Genomic DNA, 15,924 nt, shown 5'->3' on the forward strand with positions numbered 1-15,924 from the left:
ATACCAACTCCGAGATCACACTACAGGGCAGGAATGGAAATCTTTTCATTCCGCACTATAGTGAGATGCCGGTTCTGCATTGTCGGCATTCTGAATTTCGACCATATGGTGTCGGCCATATGGTTGTCAGCATTCTGGAATGTTGGCAAACTGAAGGGGACCCATGCAATCCATAAGTGTCTGACTGTCTACTAGCTCTAAGGTACATAAAGCCAGAGATGGATGAATACACCTGGGAAGAAGGTTATAACAATGACAATGTGAATCCCTACAGCTGGCAGATTGTCAAAATTATCTCCTGGAAACATAGGTCAACTCCTCAATGTTCATAGGTGAATACTATGCTATCAGTTCAGCAGACCTGTAGAAGCTTAACCACTACAATTCCCATTAACTGCTTTGTCTCTAGCCATAAGGGTCTGAGGAGGTAGAGCACTCTTGAATTTACAGATCCAGTGTTGCATTTACAGATCTGCAATCTACTTATCTAGATTGGATTTAAAGAGAAGGAGCTACTTTATTTAATAAGAAGACAGCTTATCCCATTGGTAAGGGATCCCTTGAGATAGGTTTTATTCCAAAAATGATAAGACCAGCAGCTGTAGCATCAAGGTGGTTGTTGTTGTTGTGTCTTTTGGCTTTTCCCGGTTAGGGGTCGCCACAGCAGAACTCCAGTCCACTAATGATTGGCAGTTGATTTTTACATGCTGAGTTGCCAGCCCTAATGCACAACCTTCAACGAAGGTACGCCCATTCACGCATGTCTCCACACAGAAGACGCTCTAGCTGAGAGTCGAACCAGTCAGTGTCTTACTGTGAGGTGACAACGCTACCGCAGCACCACCACCGCGGATTCAGCTGTAGCATCAAGGTAATATTAAATATTTAATCCTTTCATAGTAAAAACTACATATCAATCAGAGAAAGTAAGTGCACAAACAACAAACCGGTTTCAGTAAAAAAATAAGAATGCCTTCCTCAGTGTAAAGATCATGACATTTGGTACACTCCTTATATAGTAAATTAATTCAATCAGTCAATTAAGAACATGAGTTATAAATGCTCGTTAAGTCCAGGAGGGAATAATCTACCAAGTTTAATAATCCCTTTCTTCTCTTTTTTGTTCAGGATGTCATGCCAGCCCGATTTGTTGGGTCTAGGAACTTTAATTTTATCAATAATAATAAAATTGAAACAAGCACTTGGATGTGAAAGAGTATGTTTGTACAGTGCATTATCAGATTCGAGGGCAAATCAGAATACAAGACTTGCTTTAAAGCACTAAGTACTGACTTATTGAAACTTGAGGAACAGTTAAAGGAAAGGAAGAGGAAGAAATTCCTCAGAGATCTGGATGACTATGAAAGGGGTGACCCCTTCAATCGGGATAATACAAAAAGGGTTTGTTTTGTACAGCAGCCTAAAAACCTGGCCAAGAGTAAGCGGCCATGCTCCATCCATAAAAAATCATCATGGTCTGGTCCAGATACTACTGGGGAAGATTCTTCCTCCAGTTACGAACCAGATATCTCTGGTCCTACACGCTCACCAGCTCACAAAAGCACCAACACTAGTGTCCCTTTAGGACCAAATGTAGAAGGGGACAGAGGAAACATCAATCGGGATGTTGTTGAGAATGATTACCATGAAACAATAAATGTATGTAACATTTCCTTTTATACCCTTACTGAAGCTGAGATTAATATACTCAATAAAGGTCTTTCATTCATCCCTGTTTTTTTTGTGTCTGAGGACAGTTTTGAGGACGATGTGTTGAGGTTTTGTAGAAATTTGAATTTAAAAATGTTTTTTCAGGATAAAGAAACCACAAATGTTCGACAGGAATTTAGATATCATATGTCGACTTTCATGCCACCTATGCATGACACACACTATTTCAGAAATCTATTTTCAAAAATCTACATTTTCATGCCAAAGAAACTAGGGTGAAATCAAACAACATATCCAGGGCAGACATGGAGGTGATTTCACAGTTGACCAATAACCATCAGCTAGTTATTTTAATGGCTGATAAAGGGGGTGCTGTTGTGGTTCAAGATTGGACCCAATACCACAATGAGGCAAACAACTTTTGGATGGCAGATATTATTCACACTTGGCCATTGATCGTACTCAACTTTTTAAGAAACAGATTGATGAATTTTACTATCAGCTAAAGATGAGGGGATAATTTCGCAAATCACTTTACATCTTACTATGAATGAACCAGCACATCAATATGTATATTTTTTCCTAAAATACACAAAGATGTTACCAATCCCCCAGGTAGACCTATTGTAACATCAGGCAGAAATTCATTAACGGAACCCCTTTCCATCTTTCTAACCAGATACCTCAGGCCCCTTCTCAAATGGGTACGTTCCCGAATACAGGATACCACGCAGTTCCTGAGAATAAATTCGGATACACAGTTGGAACCAGGTTGGTTGCTCTGCACATTGGATGTAAAAGCACTATATACCAATATACCACATTGGGCTGGTATAGATGCACTCTAACATTGGCTATACAAATCCGAACTTTACCAACCTGGTTTCAACACTTTTCTCATCATCCTTTGTGAACATGCCCTTACCAAAAACGTCTTTTTCTATCAAGACGAATGTTTTCTTCAGAGTAAGGGCACAGCCATGGGCACTTCTTTTGCACCAATTTATGCCGATTTATTCATGGCTTATGTGGAGGAGCAGATTATTTATGATCCATTACATAATCCTTACCTTGATGAAATCGACATTTGGAGGAGGTATTTGGATAACTGCTGGTTGGTGTGGAGGTCGGATGCTGAATATTTACATGAATTTATGGATTATCTTAACGAAAATAAATGGGGCATTGAATTTATTGTCTATTATGATTTAAATAACATCATTTTTTGGATGTCAATATAACTAAAAATATTGAGAATACCCTTTCCACTCAGGTTCACCGTAAATTCCCCCAGTACAACTCCCTCCTCCACGCCACCAGCTTTCATCCTCCTCATGTTTGTCAAAATATTCCGAAATCCCAGTTCATTCAAGGTAAACATATCTGCTCTGAAACAGAGACTTACAATACTTACAAACATGATTTGATTATGAGAGTCAAGGACAGGGGCTATGGGGCTGGTTATGTATATAGGGTCTCCCATTCGGTTGATGGCTTGTTCCAGGGATGAACTTCTCGAATATAAAGACACACATTCTAATGATGGTTCTGACATCCGTTTCATTATTACATATGGCAGAAATACTGTTTCATTAATTCATAGTGTCAATCGCCACTGGAATATGTTGTTGGCTGACCAAACGCTTTCTGATATTTTACCAACCAAGTGTTCTTTCACTTTCAGGAAAGGCAAAAATGTAACTTCATTTTTTAATCACTACAAGCATTCTCTGCCCGATACTTCTTTGTCACAAACTACTCTTTTAGGGTATAGATTAGTAGGCTGTTTCCCCTGCAGTCACTGGTCTTATTGTCCCAAGTTTGTTAAATCTAAATCATTCTCTAGTCAGAATACCAGTCAGGTTTTTGATTTATCATTTTTTGCCAACTGCCAATCTGATTGGGATATATATTTGGCCACATGCCATTGTTTCAGCATTTTATGTCGGACAAACTTCACGTCCTGTAAAATTTAGGGTGGGGGAACATCTTAGTGAAATCAGAAATGGCAAAATGACCAATGCAATGTACAAACATACTCTTTCACATCCAAGTGCTTCTTTCAATTTTATTATTATTGATAAAATTAAAGCTCCCAGATCCAACAAATTGGGCTGGCATGACATCCTGAACAAAAAAGAGAAGAAATGCATTATTAAACTTAGGGGATTATTCCCTCCTGGACTCAATGAGCATTTATAACTCATGTTCTTAATTGACTTAACAATTTACTATACAAGGAGTGTACCAAATGTCATGATCTTTACACTAAGGAAGGCATTCTTATTTTTTTGCCAAAACCGGTTTGTTGTTTGTGCACTTACTTTCTCTGACTGATATGTAGTTTTTACTACCAATGGATTAAATATTTAATATTACCTTGATGCTACAGCTGCTGGTCTTATCATTTTTGGCTTTGACATTGGTTCTGTTTGAGTCCTTGCTGCTGCCATACTTGCAGAGGCTTTAGTTTCTTTCAGAGGTTTTATTCCACCAACAGGTTTGGTGTTATGATGTACATTTAAAACCCTAGAACAGGATTTGTCGGTACTACCTGATTGATGAACATATAAGACACAGTCATTCACAGATTTCTAAACTAAATGGTTGCCTCATAGAAGTCAGTAGAAGATGGAGTACAGCAAGAAGACATTTAGATGTGTGTGTATCTTCAGGAGTTGTATCTAATATTATTTTAGAAAGAAAGTGTTGAGTTTTTTTTTTCTAGTGTGGCAATATTCCTGGGCACATACATGACAAAGTGGGCATTATAATGGGTCTGATAAAAAAGGGACACAAATAGGATGATAACTTTACTGGACCTGAAGGATATGCCGTTAGTTAATAACTGCACTTGGTGGAAGGATTTCCAAATGACAGTAGATATTTGGTGGGAAAAATAGAGTTTGAAGTTTGTTAATGTACCTAAATCTCTTTTGACAGTATTTTTTTTTTTTTGGGGGGGGGGGTCATCATCACATGGGTGTTATTGCTTTGTAAAGAAAACATTCTTTGCATTAAGCTTAAGGCTGTGGTCTTAACACTAGGAGTTTGTGTGGGCTAGGCCCTGTTGAAAGATATGGATATCATCTGGTCAGCAAACCTACTCAGCCAGAGACCCTACATATCAACTCATGCATGAATGAATTATATGTTGAGAAGAAGTTTCCAAAAAACAGAACCCTGTTTGATGTCACTGGTGACCTTCCTTTTCAAGGACAGTCTATCATCATCCCTGATTATGCGAGTAAGGGTTAGCATCTAATTGGGTCAAGTTCTCAATAAAACTGCATGTGGGACAGTATAAAAGACATTGGCCAAGTCCATATAGGCAGTGTGCACTGATTTGCTGTCATTCAGTGTTTCATTGACTTTCTCAGAGACGTTTGTCAGATTTAGTAGGCAGAGCCTACCTTTCACAAAGCTAAACTGGTCACACCCAGTGGAATGAAAGCAGACAATATTATTATGAGACCAATAATGATACATTCCATTACATTATAAATGATGCCAGTAAGGATAATTGGTTTCTGAAGAAGTTCTGTATTAAAAGAACAAAAGCACTAAAGACAGCGTCTCTGTGTGTATTTTGGTTTTGTTTTTGAGTTGTTTGAAGGATAACTGGTGTCTATTTCTCCAAGGAGGAAGTAAGGAAATCCCTTCTGGAAGGTGCATCAAGACAGCTGTCCTCCAGGCCTCAGGCACATGCCTAATGGCGATACTATGAAGAGATTCAAGACAGACATCATCATGATGCAGTGCTTTAAGCAAGCAGGGAGAGAGCCTACTATGTTTCTAGACCCACACACTAGTATTTTTGGTTTTGGAGAGGACTTTTAAGAGTTGTTCTTGGGAAATTATAGGCAGTGGTATGGATTGAAATGAGTGAAGGAATGAACAAGGAGGGGACAAGGGAGAAATATGATCTAAAATTTAATCTCCCAGAATGAATGAATGAATGAATGTGTTAAATTCAACAGTTTAGGAACTCTAATTTGCTTAGTGAGGTGCCATGAGTTATGGGAGAAATGGAAGGTGTTCTACACTTAGCAATCATAATGAAAGGTGAACATGTTTATAGATACCAGGATATGCAGTAATTCTACGTCATTATCTTGTTGGATTAGCCATAATGTGATGAGATTACAAATGAATACAGACACAACCCCAATGGAAGTTCAACCACTCTCACCAGGGTGCTTGAGCTAGTGGCAGGCATTAAACCCCAGTAAAGTAATGTTGTCACTGATCTAGAACCAGTTAATTTATACAATTGTGCGAATGTGTATGTTTTTGAAGATCAGAAAAGCCTCAAGGTAAGCATTTTCTTATTTAAGCATTTATTCAACTGGACGTATAAGAGAATTTAAGTACCTTTATCTGCACTTTTTTTTTCAAAAAAATATAGTATTTAAATTGATTTTAACTGTGTGTTGCAGGAATATTAACCGAACTGGAAGTTAGTCAGTGTTTCCTGAATTTTGTTATTTGCTAGTAATTACAGGTGTGGGGGTAGCTACATTCTTTGATTTCCTGTCCTTGCCTATTTAAGTGGTACAGTGTGAAATATTTTCTGCTTAAAAACCTCAGCTTTGGCCGGCTAAGAACTTGCTGTATTCAACTGGACGTATAAGAGAAGTACCTTTATCTGCACTTTTTTTTTTCAAAAAAATACAGTAATTAAATTTATTTTAACTGTGTGTTACTAGAATATTAACTGAACTGGAAGTTTTGACTCTGCTCTTTAGTTAGTCCCACCCACCCTTCCTGTTTTTGTTTTGGTGTTAATCTTAGTGGCTTTGAAACTGCCCGCCCCTCTTGTAAATTTGTGTTTGGATACTCCTTCTGGGCCCATCTCATTTGCTCACTCAACTGAGTGCAGTGAGATCATATTCTGATTTCAGGCACACCTACTGTGTACAAAGAGAGCATCTGGGAAACAGAAAAAAAAATGTTAAGCTTGATTCCTGTTAAGTGGTATAGACTATTTGTAGGCTTCTGAGCCCCCAAGCCCTTCTGTGTTGGAGGGAAGCCTTCTAGCTTAGTTTTTTTTTCTTATAACTAGCCAGTTTTCTAGTTTCAGCACTCAAATCTGTTGTTTTGATCTCAGCACTTGTTCAGGAAAAAAAAAAAAATTTCATCTGCTTTTACTGTACTTGTGTTTCTACCTACTTTATTTTACTTTTGCATCATCTTAAAAGTACTCAATTGTATTTATTACTGCTTGGTGTAACTCATTCTAAGCCTTTTGGTTTAAACACTTGGGCTTCGGACCAGTTGTTTTGCACTGAGAGGGTTTGTGGTCTGCACTGTAGTGGCAGAACAGGTAGCTTACATCCTTCTGGGTTGGGAACTGCTGATTGAGGGCTCAGTGTCTGTTATTCTAAAAGTGTATTAATTCTGGTTTAAGCACTTGGGCTTTCAGGACAGTTATTTTACATTAAGAGGGTTTGTGGTCTGCACTCTTGTGGAAGGAGAGGCTGGACTCTGCCCTTCTGAGCTGGGAATTTCTGGTTAAAGGCTTATAGTGCATGCATATCTGAACTGCTTCTTACTGAAGTTGGTGCGTATTGTTTGCTGTGGCATAGACTGGATTCGGGCCTGCTGGATCTAGCTTTGTTTGTGTAACTTGAGCACTAATCCAGGCATTCTCTAAAGTATTCAACTGTATTTATTACTGCTTGGTAGTAACTTGATTAAAGTGTAGCTATCATTCTAAGTCTTTTGGATTAAGCACTTGGGCTTCAGACCAGTTGTTTTACATTAGGAAGGTTTGTGGCATGCACCGTGGTGGCAGGACAGGTAGCTTTCATCCTTCTAAGTTGGGAACTGCTGATTGAGAGCCCAGTGTCTGTTATTCTTAAAGTGTATTAGTTCTGGTTTAAGCACTTGGGCTTCAGGCCAGTTATTTTACATTAAGAAGGTACGTGGTCTGCACTCTTGTGGGAGAAGAGGCTGGACTCTGCCCTTCTGAGCTGGGAATTTCTGGTTAAAGGTTTATAGTGCCTGAATATTTGAACTGTATCTTACTGAAATTGGTACACCTTGTTTGCAGTAGCATAGACTAGATCCAGGCCTGCTGAATCTACCTTTGTTTATATGCTTGTTGTTTGTTTGCTTGTTATTTCCCTGGAACGCTAATTCCACCTAATACACGGCTTCTCAGCGCTTCTGTGGATCACTAGTGATATCTGTATTGCTTACTGTACTTATTTCCTTGTTTCACTTGAAAGAAAGTTACTGTTTGTCGTTTTTGCATGTAAGTTACCTGTAACACATTGCACTTAAGTTACCTGGCACTTGCTCACTAAAGCAATTATATAAGTCAGCACTAAAAATTAAAAGCACTACACCCTCACTCCCCACTGGCCCTTGTTTTCAATTAAGGAATTCCCAATATTATTCTAGCATGTCCAAAGGTCAGTTGTCAATCTCCTCTCCAGTCCAGCTAGTGAATCTGGGAATCTTGAGGTAATGTTATAACTGCCTCATGTACACAGACAACCCTCTCCTCCTCCCAACAAATTCCAACACATGTGAGAGATGCAACCATATAGCCAAACTGGAGGCTAAGCTCTCTCAACTCAGTACTGGCATAACCAGTCAGGAGGAGAAGGAAACCACACTCACTACAATTCCAGTCTCACATAGACCTACCACGACAGCAAACCAAACACATAATCACACAAAAACATACTCGGAGGCTCTAAATAAAGATCTGCCTAAGCAGCAGAGACCTCCAAAGCAGACACCCAAGCAACCGCTACCCCAAAACAAAACACGTGCAACACATATCTCACAAAGCCAGTGTGCCGAAGAGTCACAGCCCTTAAGACTAAACAACACACCTGATACACTTGTAATAGGTGACTCTATCGTCAGGCACACTGACGTCCCACTCACCAGGCTGAACAAGGAGAGGGTCACGGTGAGCAGCCTGTCGGGCGCTAGGATCCGCCACATAACACAAGCACTCAGGTCATTCCAAGGCAAGTACAAATATGACTCAGTCATTGTCCATGCTGGTGTGAATGACCTGAGACGTACCTCCCTGGACTACATGAAAAGAGACATAAAGGAGCTCTCTGAGCATGTAGCCCAGGCCGGTATGACCCTGACCTTGAGTAGCATCTTACCCATACCGAGAATGATGCCACAATATGAAGACAAGATGATCAATTTCAACAATTGGCTTAAGTACTGGTGTCATTCAAAGGGGATCCAATGCCTGTCAGCTTGGGATGATATGCTCGACAAGCCACGATGCTTCGCTAGGGACTGCTTGCACCTGTCACCCCTGGGCTTTCGGATATTGGCAAAGGCTCTTGCTACCCCCATAGTGCCTTTTTTAGGCAAGGCTCAAAAGACAAACCCACCTCCATAGGTATCACAAGGGATAGGAAACTAAGAGTAATGCTACTCAACGCCAGCAGTCTAAACCTCAAGATGCACGCACTCAAAACTCTCCTTAACATGGAGAACATAGATATCTGTGCAGTAACAGAAACCTGGTTCAGGGCTCCCGAGAGCACCCCAGCACTACCAGGTTATACCTCATACCATGCTTTTCGGCCCCAAAACTTGGACCGAACCACAAAAGGAGGGGGAGTATCGATATTCATCAAAGATACCCACACCTCCAGGTTGGTGGCAAAGCACAAAGCATCAGAGACTATCCATGTGCAACTAACAGTGGGTAAAACTGCCTTCCAGTTTATAGCCTGCTACAGACCACCCTACCAAACCCAGGAACCCCACTCGACCTTTCTGAGAACACTGGAAAATATGAAGTTCTCTCCAAACACCATACATTGGGTGACTTCAACTACCCAAACATAGACTGGGAGCATTACTCTAGCTCCAACACCCTAGCCCAAAGGTTCCTAGAATTTATAAACTCAAATGCTATGGAACAACTTGTTACCACTCCCACAAGAGGGGAAAACATACTGGACCTGATCATCGCCAACATGGGGACTCTATGCTCCAGACCAGAAGTGTATCCCTCACTGGTAAGATCAGACCATAAACTAATCTCACTGGATATTCACATCCCGACCCCACCCCCTGCCCAGAAAACCACAGTGAAAAACTTCTCTAAAGCAAATTTCACACTCCTCAAAACTGAGGTGGAATCCTTCAAAGCCCCCGGGCCTGTGGAAAATACGGCCCAGACCCCAGAATCCTTTATAAACGCCTTCTATGAACACCTTCAGGAATGCATGGATCATGCGATCCCAAATAAAACCAAGACCCAATCCTCCAAAGGCAGACGTCCTGTCTGGTGGACCCCAGCCATAAACAAACTATAGGAAGCTACTAAATGATAGAGCAAAATCCCAAAAAGGGAAGGCATCACTGATCAGTATTAGCAAAAAACTACGGGCACTCATAAAATTGTCTAAGGCCAGCTTCGAGAGAAAAATTGCACAGGACACTAAGGATAATCACAAGGCTTTCTTTAGTTATGTTAGGAACCTGGGTGGTAATTCCCAGATATGCTCAGAATTAGTCCAAAATGACAAAAAATACACTGAACCCACAGACATTGCCAACATCCTAGCTGACAGGTTCAGCGCAAACTCCCCTCCCCACCAAAAGGGCAAATATCTATCCCAGCAGAGTGCTGCCCCCTGACATCTCAGATGCTCAGGTAAGAGCCGCCCTCTCCAAAGCAAAAAACACAGCATCAATGGGACCAGACGGTGTCCCGGGCTGCGTCCTACATGAACTCCAAGAAGAGCTAAACCCAAACATAAAACTACTGTTCAATCTCAGCCTTACTACAGGATATGTGCCCAAAGAGTGGCGTACAGCAACAGTGGTCCCTCTCCATAAAGGTGGTGTCTCAACGGATCCTGGAAACTATCGCCCCATAAGCCTGACTAGCTTGGTCTGCAAAGCTATGGAAAGGATCATCATGGACCTCATAAATAAAGATATTGGGGACCTACAGTCACTGGATCCTACCCATTGCGGCTTTGTTAAGGGCAGATCCTGCCTCTTAAACCTGGTTGATTTCTTTGAAACAGTCACCAAGGCCACTGACGAGGGGAAGGTGGTCCACACAGCCTACCTGGACCTCACAAAAGCCTTCGATACAATACCCCACTCGGGCATTATAGATAAGCTCACCAGCTTAAATATAAACCCCTATGTCACTAGATGGATTGCAAACTGGCTCAAGGACAGAACCCACATGGTTAGAATTGCTGGAGCCATGTCAGACTCCAAACCAGTTACAAGTGGTGTCCCACAAGGCTCAGTCCTGGGACCTCTCTTGTTCGGTATATATTTCTCGGAGGTACAGGCCAACACGGAAGGACTGTGGCTGACCAAGTTCGCAGATGACTGCAAACTGGGCGCCATAATCGACTCTCCAGCTGACACAAGCATCCTCCAAAAGGGCCTCATAGAAACAGACAACTGGTGCCAGAGGCATGGCCTCAAGCTAAATGCCAAAAAGTGTATAGTCAACCCCTTTGGCAAAAACAAAGTGCCCACAAATTACCACATAGGTGGTAATCCATTAAGTACAGAAGAAGTAATTAGAGACCTGGGGACCCAAGTTGATAGCAATCTCTCATTTGACAACCACGTGGCCAAAGTCGTTAGAAAAACATTTTATATAGCCCACCTAATCATGAAGGGATTCACATCTAGATCAGGGGAGGTCATCGTGCCTCTTTACTCATCCCTCATGAGGCCCATAATTGAGTACAATGCCCCTTTTGGGATGTACCTTACCAGACACCTGCAGCAACTGGAAAGACCCCAAAAGTACCTCACCAAGAGGATCAAAGGGCTCAAACAGATGCCATATGCTGCCCGGTTAAAAAAACTCCAGTTCTACTCAGTGGCATACCGCCTGTTCAGAGGCGATCTGTGCCTGATGCATAAAGCCATGTCCAACCCAGAATTAATGGACATGCTGCACCTCAGAAAATCCAAATCCCATCGAGCTACGCGCTCGAGAGACTTGAACCTCAGCACTGAAATAAATAGGACATGCTGGAGGGACAGATTCATAACCCAGAGGCGCCCTTCACTCTGGAATAAAATCCCAGTCCAGGTTAGGCAGAGTCCCTCATTGACTCTCTTCAAGAGGAATCTTGTTGAGTAGATGGGAGATCGTAGGTTTACCCCGGGTATCACTTCTGTGTCACTGTCAGACAGAGGCACAGTATACTAACCTCGAAAAAGGGCATAGCAAAATAAATTTAAAATGGGTGGCGAAAGCCAAATACATTCTGGCTAGGCTTATAAATGCCCTAGGGCAGATAGCCTAGTATGAACCTATGAACCTATGAGCATTCAGGCAGTGCACTAGGTGTCTTGAGGACTCTAAATTGTCAGTAGATGTGACTGTGTGACACAGAAGAAAGACTTTGTAGCCTACTTCTGTTCCACCTCAATCCTTTGCTTTAAAACTTCTGCAGATAGCAACAGCTGTTCATAGGGTCACAGTAGGTGTTGGCTACGACTTGTAAGAGAGTGAGAGAGTGTTACATTGACATGGACTTGACTGTGATTTGGTAGGATGGTAAGTGTAGAAGACTAAATCTGCTTAAAATGGGCACTACAGTGGTGTTGTATGTCTTGGCCAATATAGAGACACCCTAAGGGGAAAGATGAAGGCCATTACTGGCAAAGCAGAAAGGCATTATCTTTCCTCTCTCTCCAAGATAACGTACAATTTACTTTTCTTCTTAACCAGCGTTTGGAACAGGCTCATACTGCCCACCACTGCATTTGGAATATTATCTTAATATCTGGGAAAAGAATGCTTCTTATTCAGTAAAGTGCAATTACTCAGCTTTAGCAAATGTGATAAAAAATTAGAATGTATCTAAAAAGGTCCATGCTAAAAACAATGCAAGTGTACAGCTTAGATGTTTGAAATATAAGGAAGAAATTCTGCAAACCAGGTTTGATTCAGACAGGATCGCCTCTACCTCTTTCTCATGCTAACTTGTGATTTAGACTGGTTAGTACTATACATGCTAATTCCAACTTACAATGTCTCTCAGGAAAGAAGCTTACCTTCTACCCAAAAAGCAGTTTTGCAAGCAGTATATCTAATAATTCTAAGTTGTAACATGCAAAGTACATAAAAAAATATATACAGATATGTAAAAGTATTTAAGTGAAACAAAAAAAATGTGAACATCGAGCTCAGATAACTGAAGAACTAAGTATTTGACGTTTTAGATGTTTAAGTTCAGTCACCAATGGGGAAAGTAATGGTCTTTTCTTAACTAACTTCCTCACTACCCTTCTCCCTACCTTTAATCCTACTCTGTGCTTAATAGTTAGCAAATACATTGTTTTTTCTTTTCCCCTTTTCTGTCCTTCTATGCTCTGACCTACTTCTCATCTCTCCCATCTCCTCTCTCGTCTTCTTTTCTTTTCTCACTTCTAGACTACTGTCTCTCCCTCTTTTCTTATCTTGTATTACTCCTTCTACTTCTCTAGTCTCTTGTACTCTAACTTTTTTGCTATATTGTAAATGCTTTTGGGCATAGCCTTTATCCATTAATTAAGATGCTTTGAAACTGACCTAGTACTATTCATGACTACTGTAGTTTGTGTGCATTAACTTTTGCTGATTTTATTACTAATTTTATATTTTTATTTTTTATTTCTTTATTATTATATGTCTCATTGTTATGTTTTGTGTGGAGCTTTTCTCCCCGGGCCTCTACTGAAAATGGTAATATATCCAGCTAGACTAGCCCGGTTAACAAATGTAAAATAAAATAAAATAAAAACTAAGATAAATGTTTCAAAGTGAATTGATTACATAACTAAATGAATAAATGTCAGCAAGACAAGTGTTCTGTTACAGGGGAAAACCAAGGAGGTGAGTTCCACATTCCACAATATAAACCCAGAGTGAATGTAAAATATAGTCATTCAACCTAAATAGTGTCTTTGTCAGGTAAAAGGAAAACAACACGAACAGAGGAAAAAATATGTACACAGTGGGGACATGCAAACTCCACATAGACAGCAATCAGCAGATGAAGGTGAAGCCCTGGAGATGTGAAGCAGCAATTCTTGAAAAAAACAGCATTACCTGAAAAAAGGACAGTTTTGTATATAATCTGAATTGATGCAAGGGATACAGTACTTGAAAGGAAAAAGAACAAAGAAAATTTGAGAAAACTTGTACTGAAATATATGACCAAGTATCTCAAAACCTCACGGAGTCACATTTCAGTTTGCAATGGGACACACAATTTCCTTTTTACTCAAACAATGATGTAGGACTGCCCCATAGAGGCTAGTGCTGAAGTTAAAGCATTCATATTAGCATTCATAAAAAAAAAAAAAAAAAAAAACTTCTACATGCAAGTAATATATTTAGAAATATGGCACTTCAACGTGCTTTCAACTTTCCAGACTTACCAGTCCTTTTGCTAAGTAGTCAGACAATGTATTCAAGAGTCTATAGTAAACTTCAAACCATGGCAGATAGCTGAAAAAATATACATGGGTGTTACTTCAAAGCCATTAGGAAAAAAAGCATTTACCAATTTGAATAGATTAATATTTATTCTACAGGAAAGCTACTTCCTTATTCATTCAGCTTATTGTATAGTATATTTAATATTTGCAGTGCAATGAAAAAGTTGAGACTATTCTGACTTCACTACAGTGCGAGTGTTACGATAACAGACTGTCCAAGGGGTGTTGTGGCATCTACATGCCAGAAGGTGCATTATTTCCCCTATAACAACCACCATGGACAGTATTACTGCACTTAGATAATTGGCTGTCAAATTGTTTTTTTTATTAGTATATACATTTCTTTTCATTTTTCATGTAAAATTGTTCCTCTGCCTAATGTTTCAGAGTTGCTGTAGCATATGCAATTGTTAAAAAAGTATTTTACAACCAAAATATAAATTATGTAAGAATTTGATACCAACACACACTTCATAGAGGTGCAGAAACAAGTAACCTATACACATGCACACAGACATGTATACAGAAAAATACATAAGTGTGCCCAGCAATTAAAGTCACTTTCTTGACTGAATACATCTTACATGTTTCACTGTGAATAAAAGAATGAAACAAAAAAAATCATACAGTGCAAGGCATTGTAACTCACCTTTCTCTCAGCTGTCCCTGATTTTGTCTCATATTCTTGCTATGTCCCTCAAGCTCATCTTAGATGGGCTCCAGAGAGTTACGCGACCAGCCTCTGCTCCTCCGTTCATACCAACAAGCAGAGAGAACTACAAATTCTAAGCTCAATTTTTGTTACTGCATTTGTGCAATTTGACTGTATATCGTACCAACTGCTGCATTTGTCTAATTTAAGTAAAATATCTGTTCTACTGTGCTTCTTTTTACACCACTGGTTACTTAACTTAAGGAAAAATGTATTTCTGCTTTTTTATTCTGTGCTGCTTTGCACTTCTGTTGGCCATAGTATAGATTGGATTCAGACCAGATGAATCCAGTTCTGTGTCGGATTGAGCATTAAAAATCAGGACATCTTTTCTTGGAAAAACCCCACTGTACCTCATGGCAGGAGAAGTATGGTAGGACTATCTAATTAAAGGTTTACTGGTTCAGGGCTTACTTTGAGCTTTTTCATTGGTTCAGGGCTTAGTTTGAGCGTTTCATTCGTTGAGGGCTAAGCCTGAGTTTTTTCATTGCTTTCCTTGTATTAGCTGCTTACTGCCTCATAGGGGTGGGTACTGATGGCAGTAACAGATGCAGACTCTTCTTGCTTGTTAAACTTCCCTTAGCCCAGTGTTAGTGCTCCTTTAGAGGTTTCTCATGGTCCTGCTCCACTCTCAGGTGTAACATTAGGCGCAGCCTCAAAGGTACCATTACAAGTCCCACCCACTAGCTCCTCCTTATTTGGACCTCTTCTCCTGTCCATCTACCTTACCTGTTCCTTCCTGTCCTGAGCACAATGATTTACCTTGCACTATGGAGAGACAATTTCCCACACTTTTTCCAGCCAGCTTGGTCGAGATGGACATCCTGAGGCAGTGTAGCAACTGCCTCATGTGCACTGACAACCCTCTTATTCTAGTTCACACAAATTCAGTATGTGAGAGATGCATCTATATTATGAACCTAGAATCCATGCTCTCCTGTAGACCAGTAGGTACATCTGACACTGAGCGGGTTGTCAGCACGCACACCTCACCTCCTTCACCACCCAGACCAACAACACACATACTTACATTTGCAGAGGTCCTCATCAGAAACCTACCTAAACATTAG

General features: G+C 40.4%; 1 protein-coding gene across 2 annotated transcripts in view; it reads right to left on the reverse strand.

The window, feature by feature from the left end:
* The window catches only part of DENND1B (DENN domain containing 1B), a 3,525,330-nt gene that overhangs the window by 1,563,089 nt on the left and 1,946,317 nt on the right, over positions 1-15,924 (reverse strand). For both annotated transcript variants that reach the window (XM_044080248.1, XM_044080247.1), the window contains exon 6: positions 14,083-14,152. In XM_044080248.1, the coding sequence (XP_043936183.1) occupies positions 14,083-14,152 (70 nt within the window). The remainder of the gene's footprint in view (positions 1-14,082; positions 14,153-15,924) is intronic.

The sequence above is a fragment of the Protopterus annectens genome, chromosome 8.part0 (assembly GCF_019279795.1).
Source record: "Protopterus annectens isolate FY-2018-M chromosome 8.part0, PAN1.0, whole genome shotgun sequence".
NCBI lineage: Eukaryota > Metazoa > Chordata > Ceratodontiformes > Protopteridae > Protopterus > Protopterus annectens.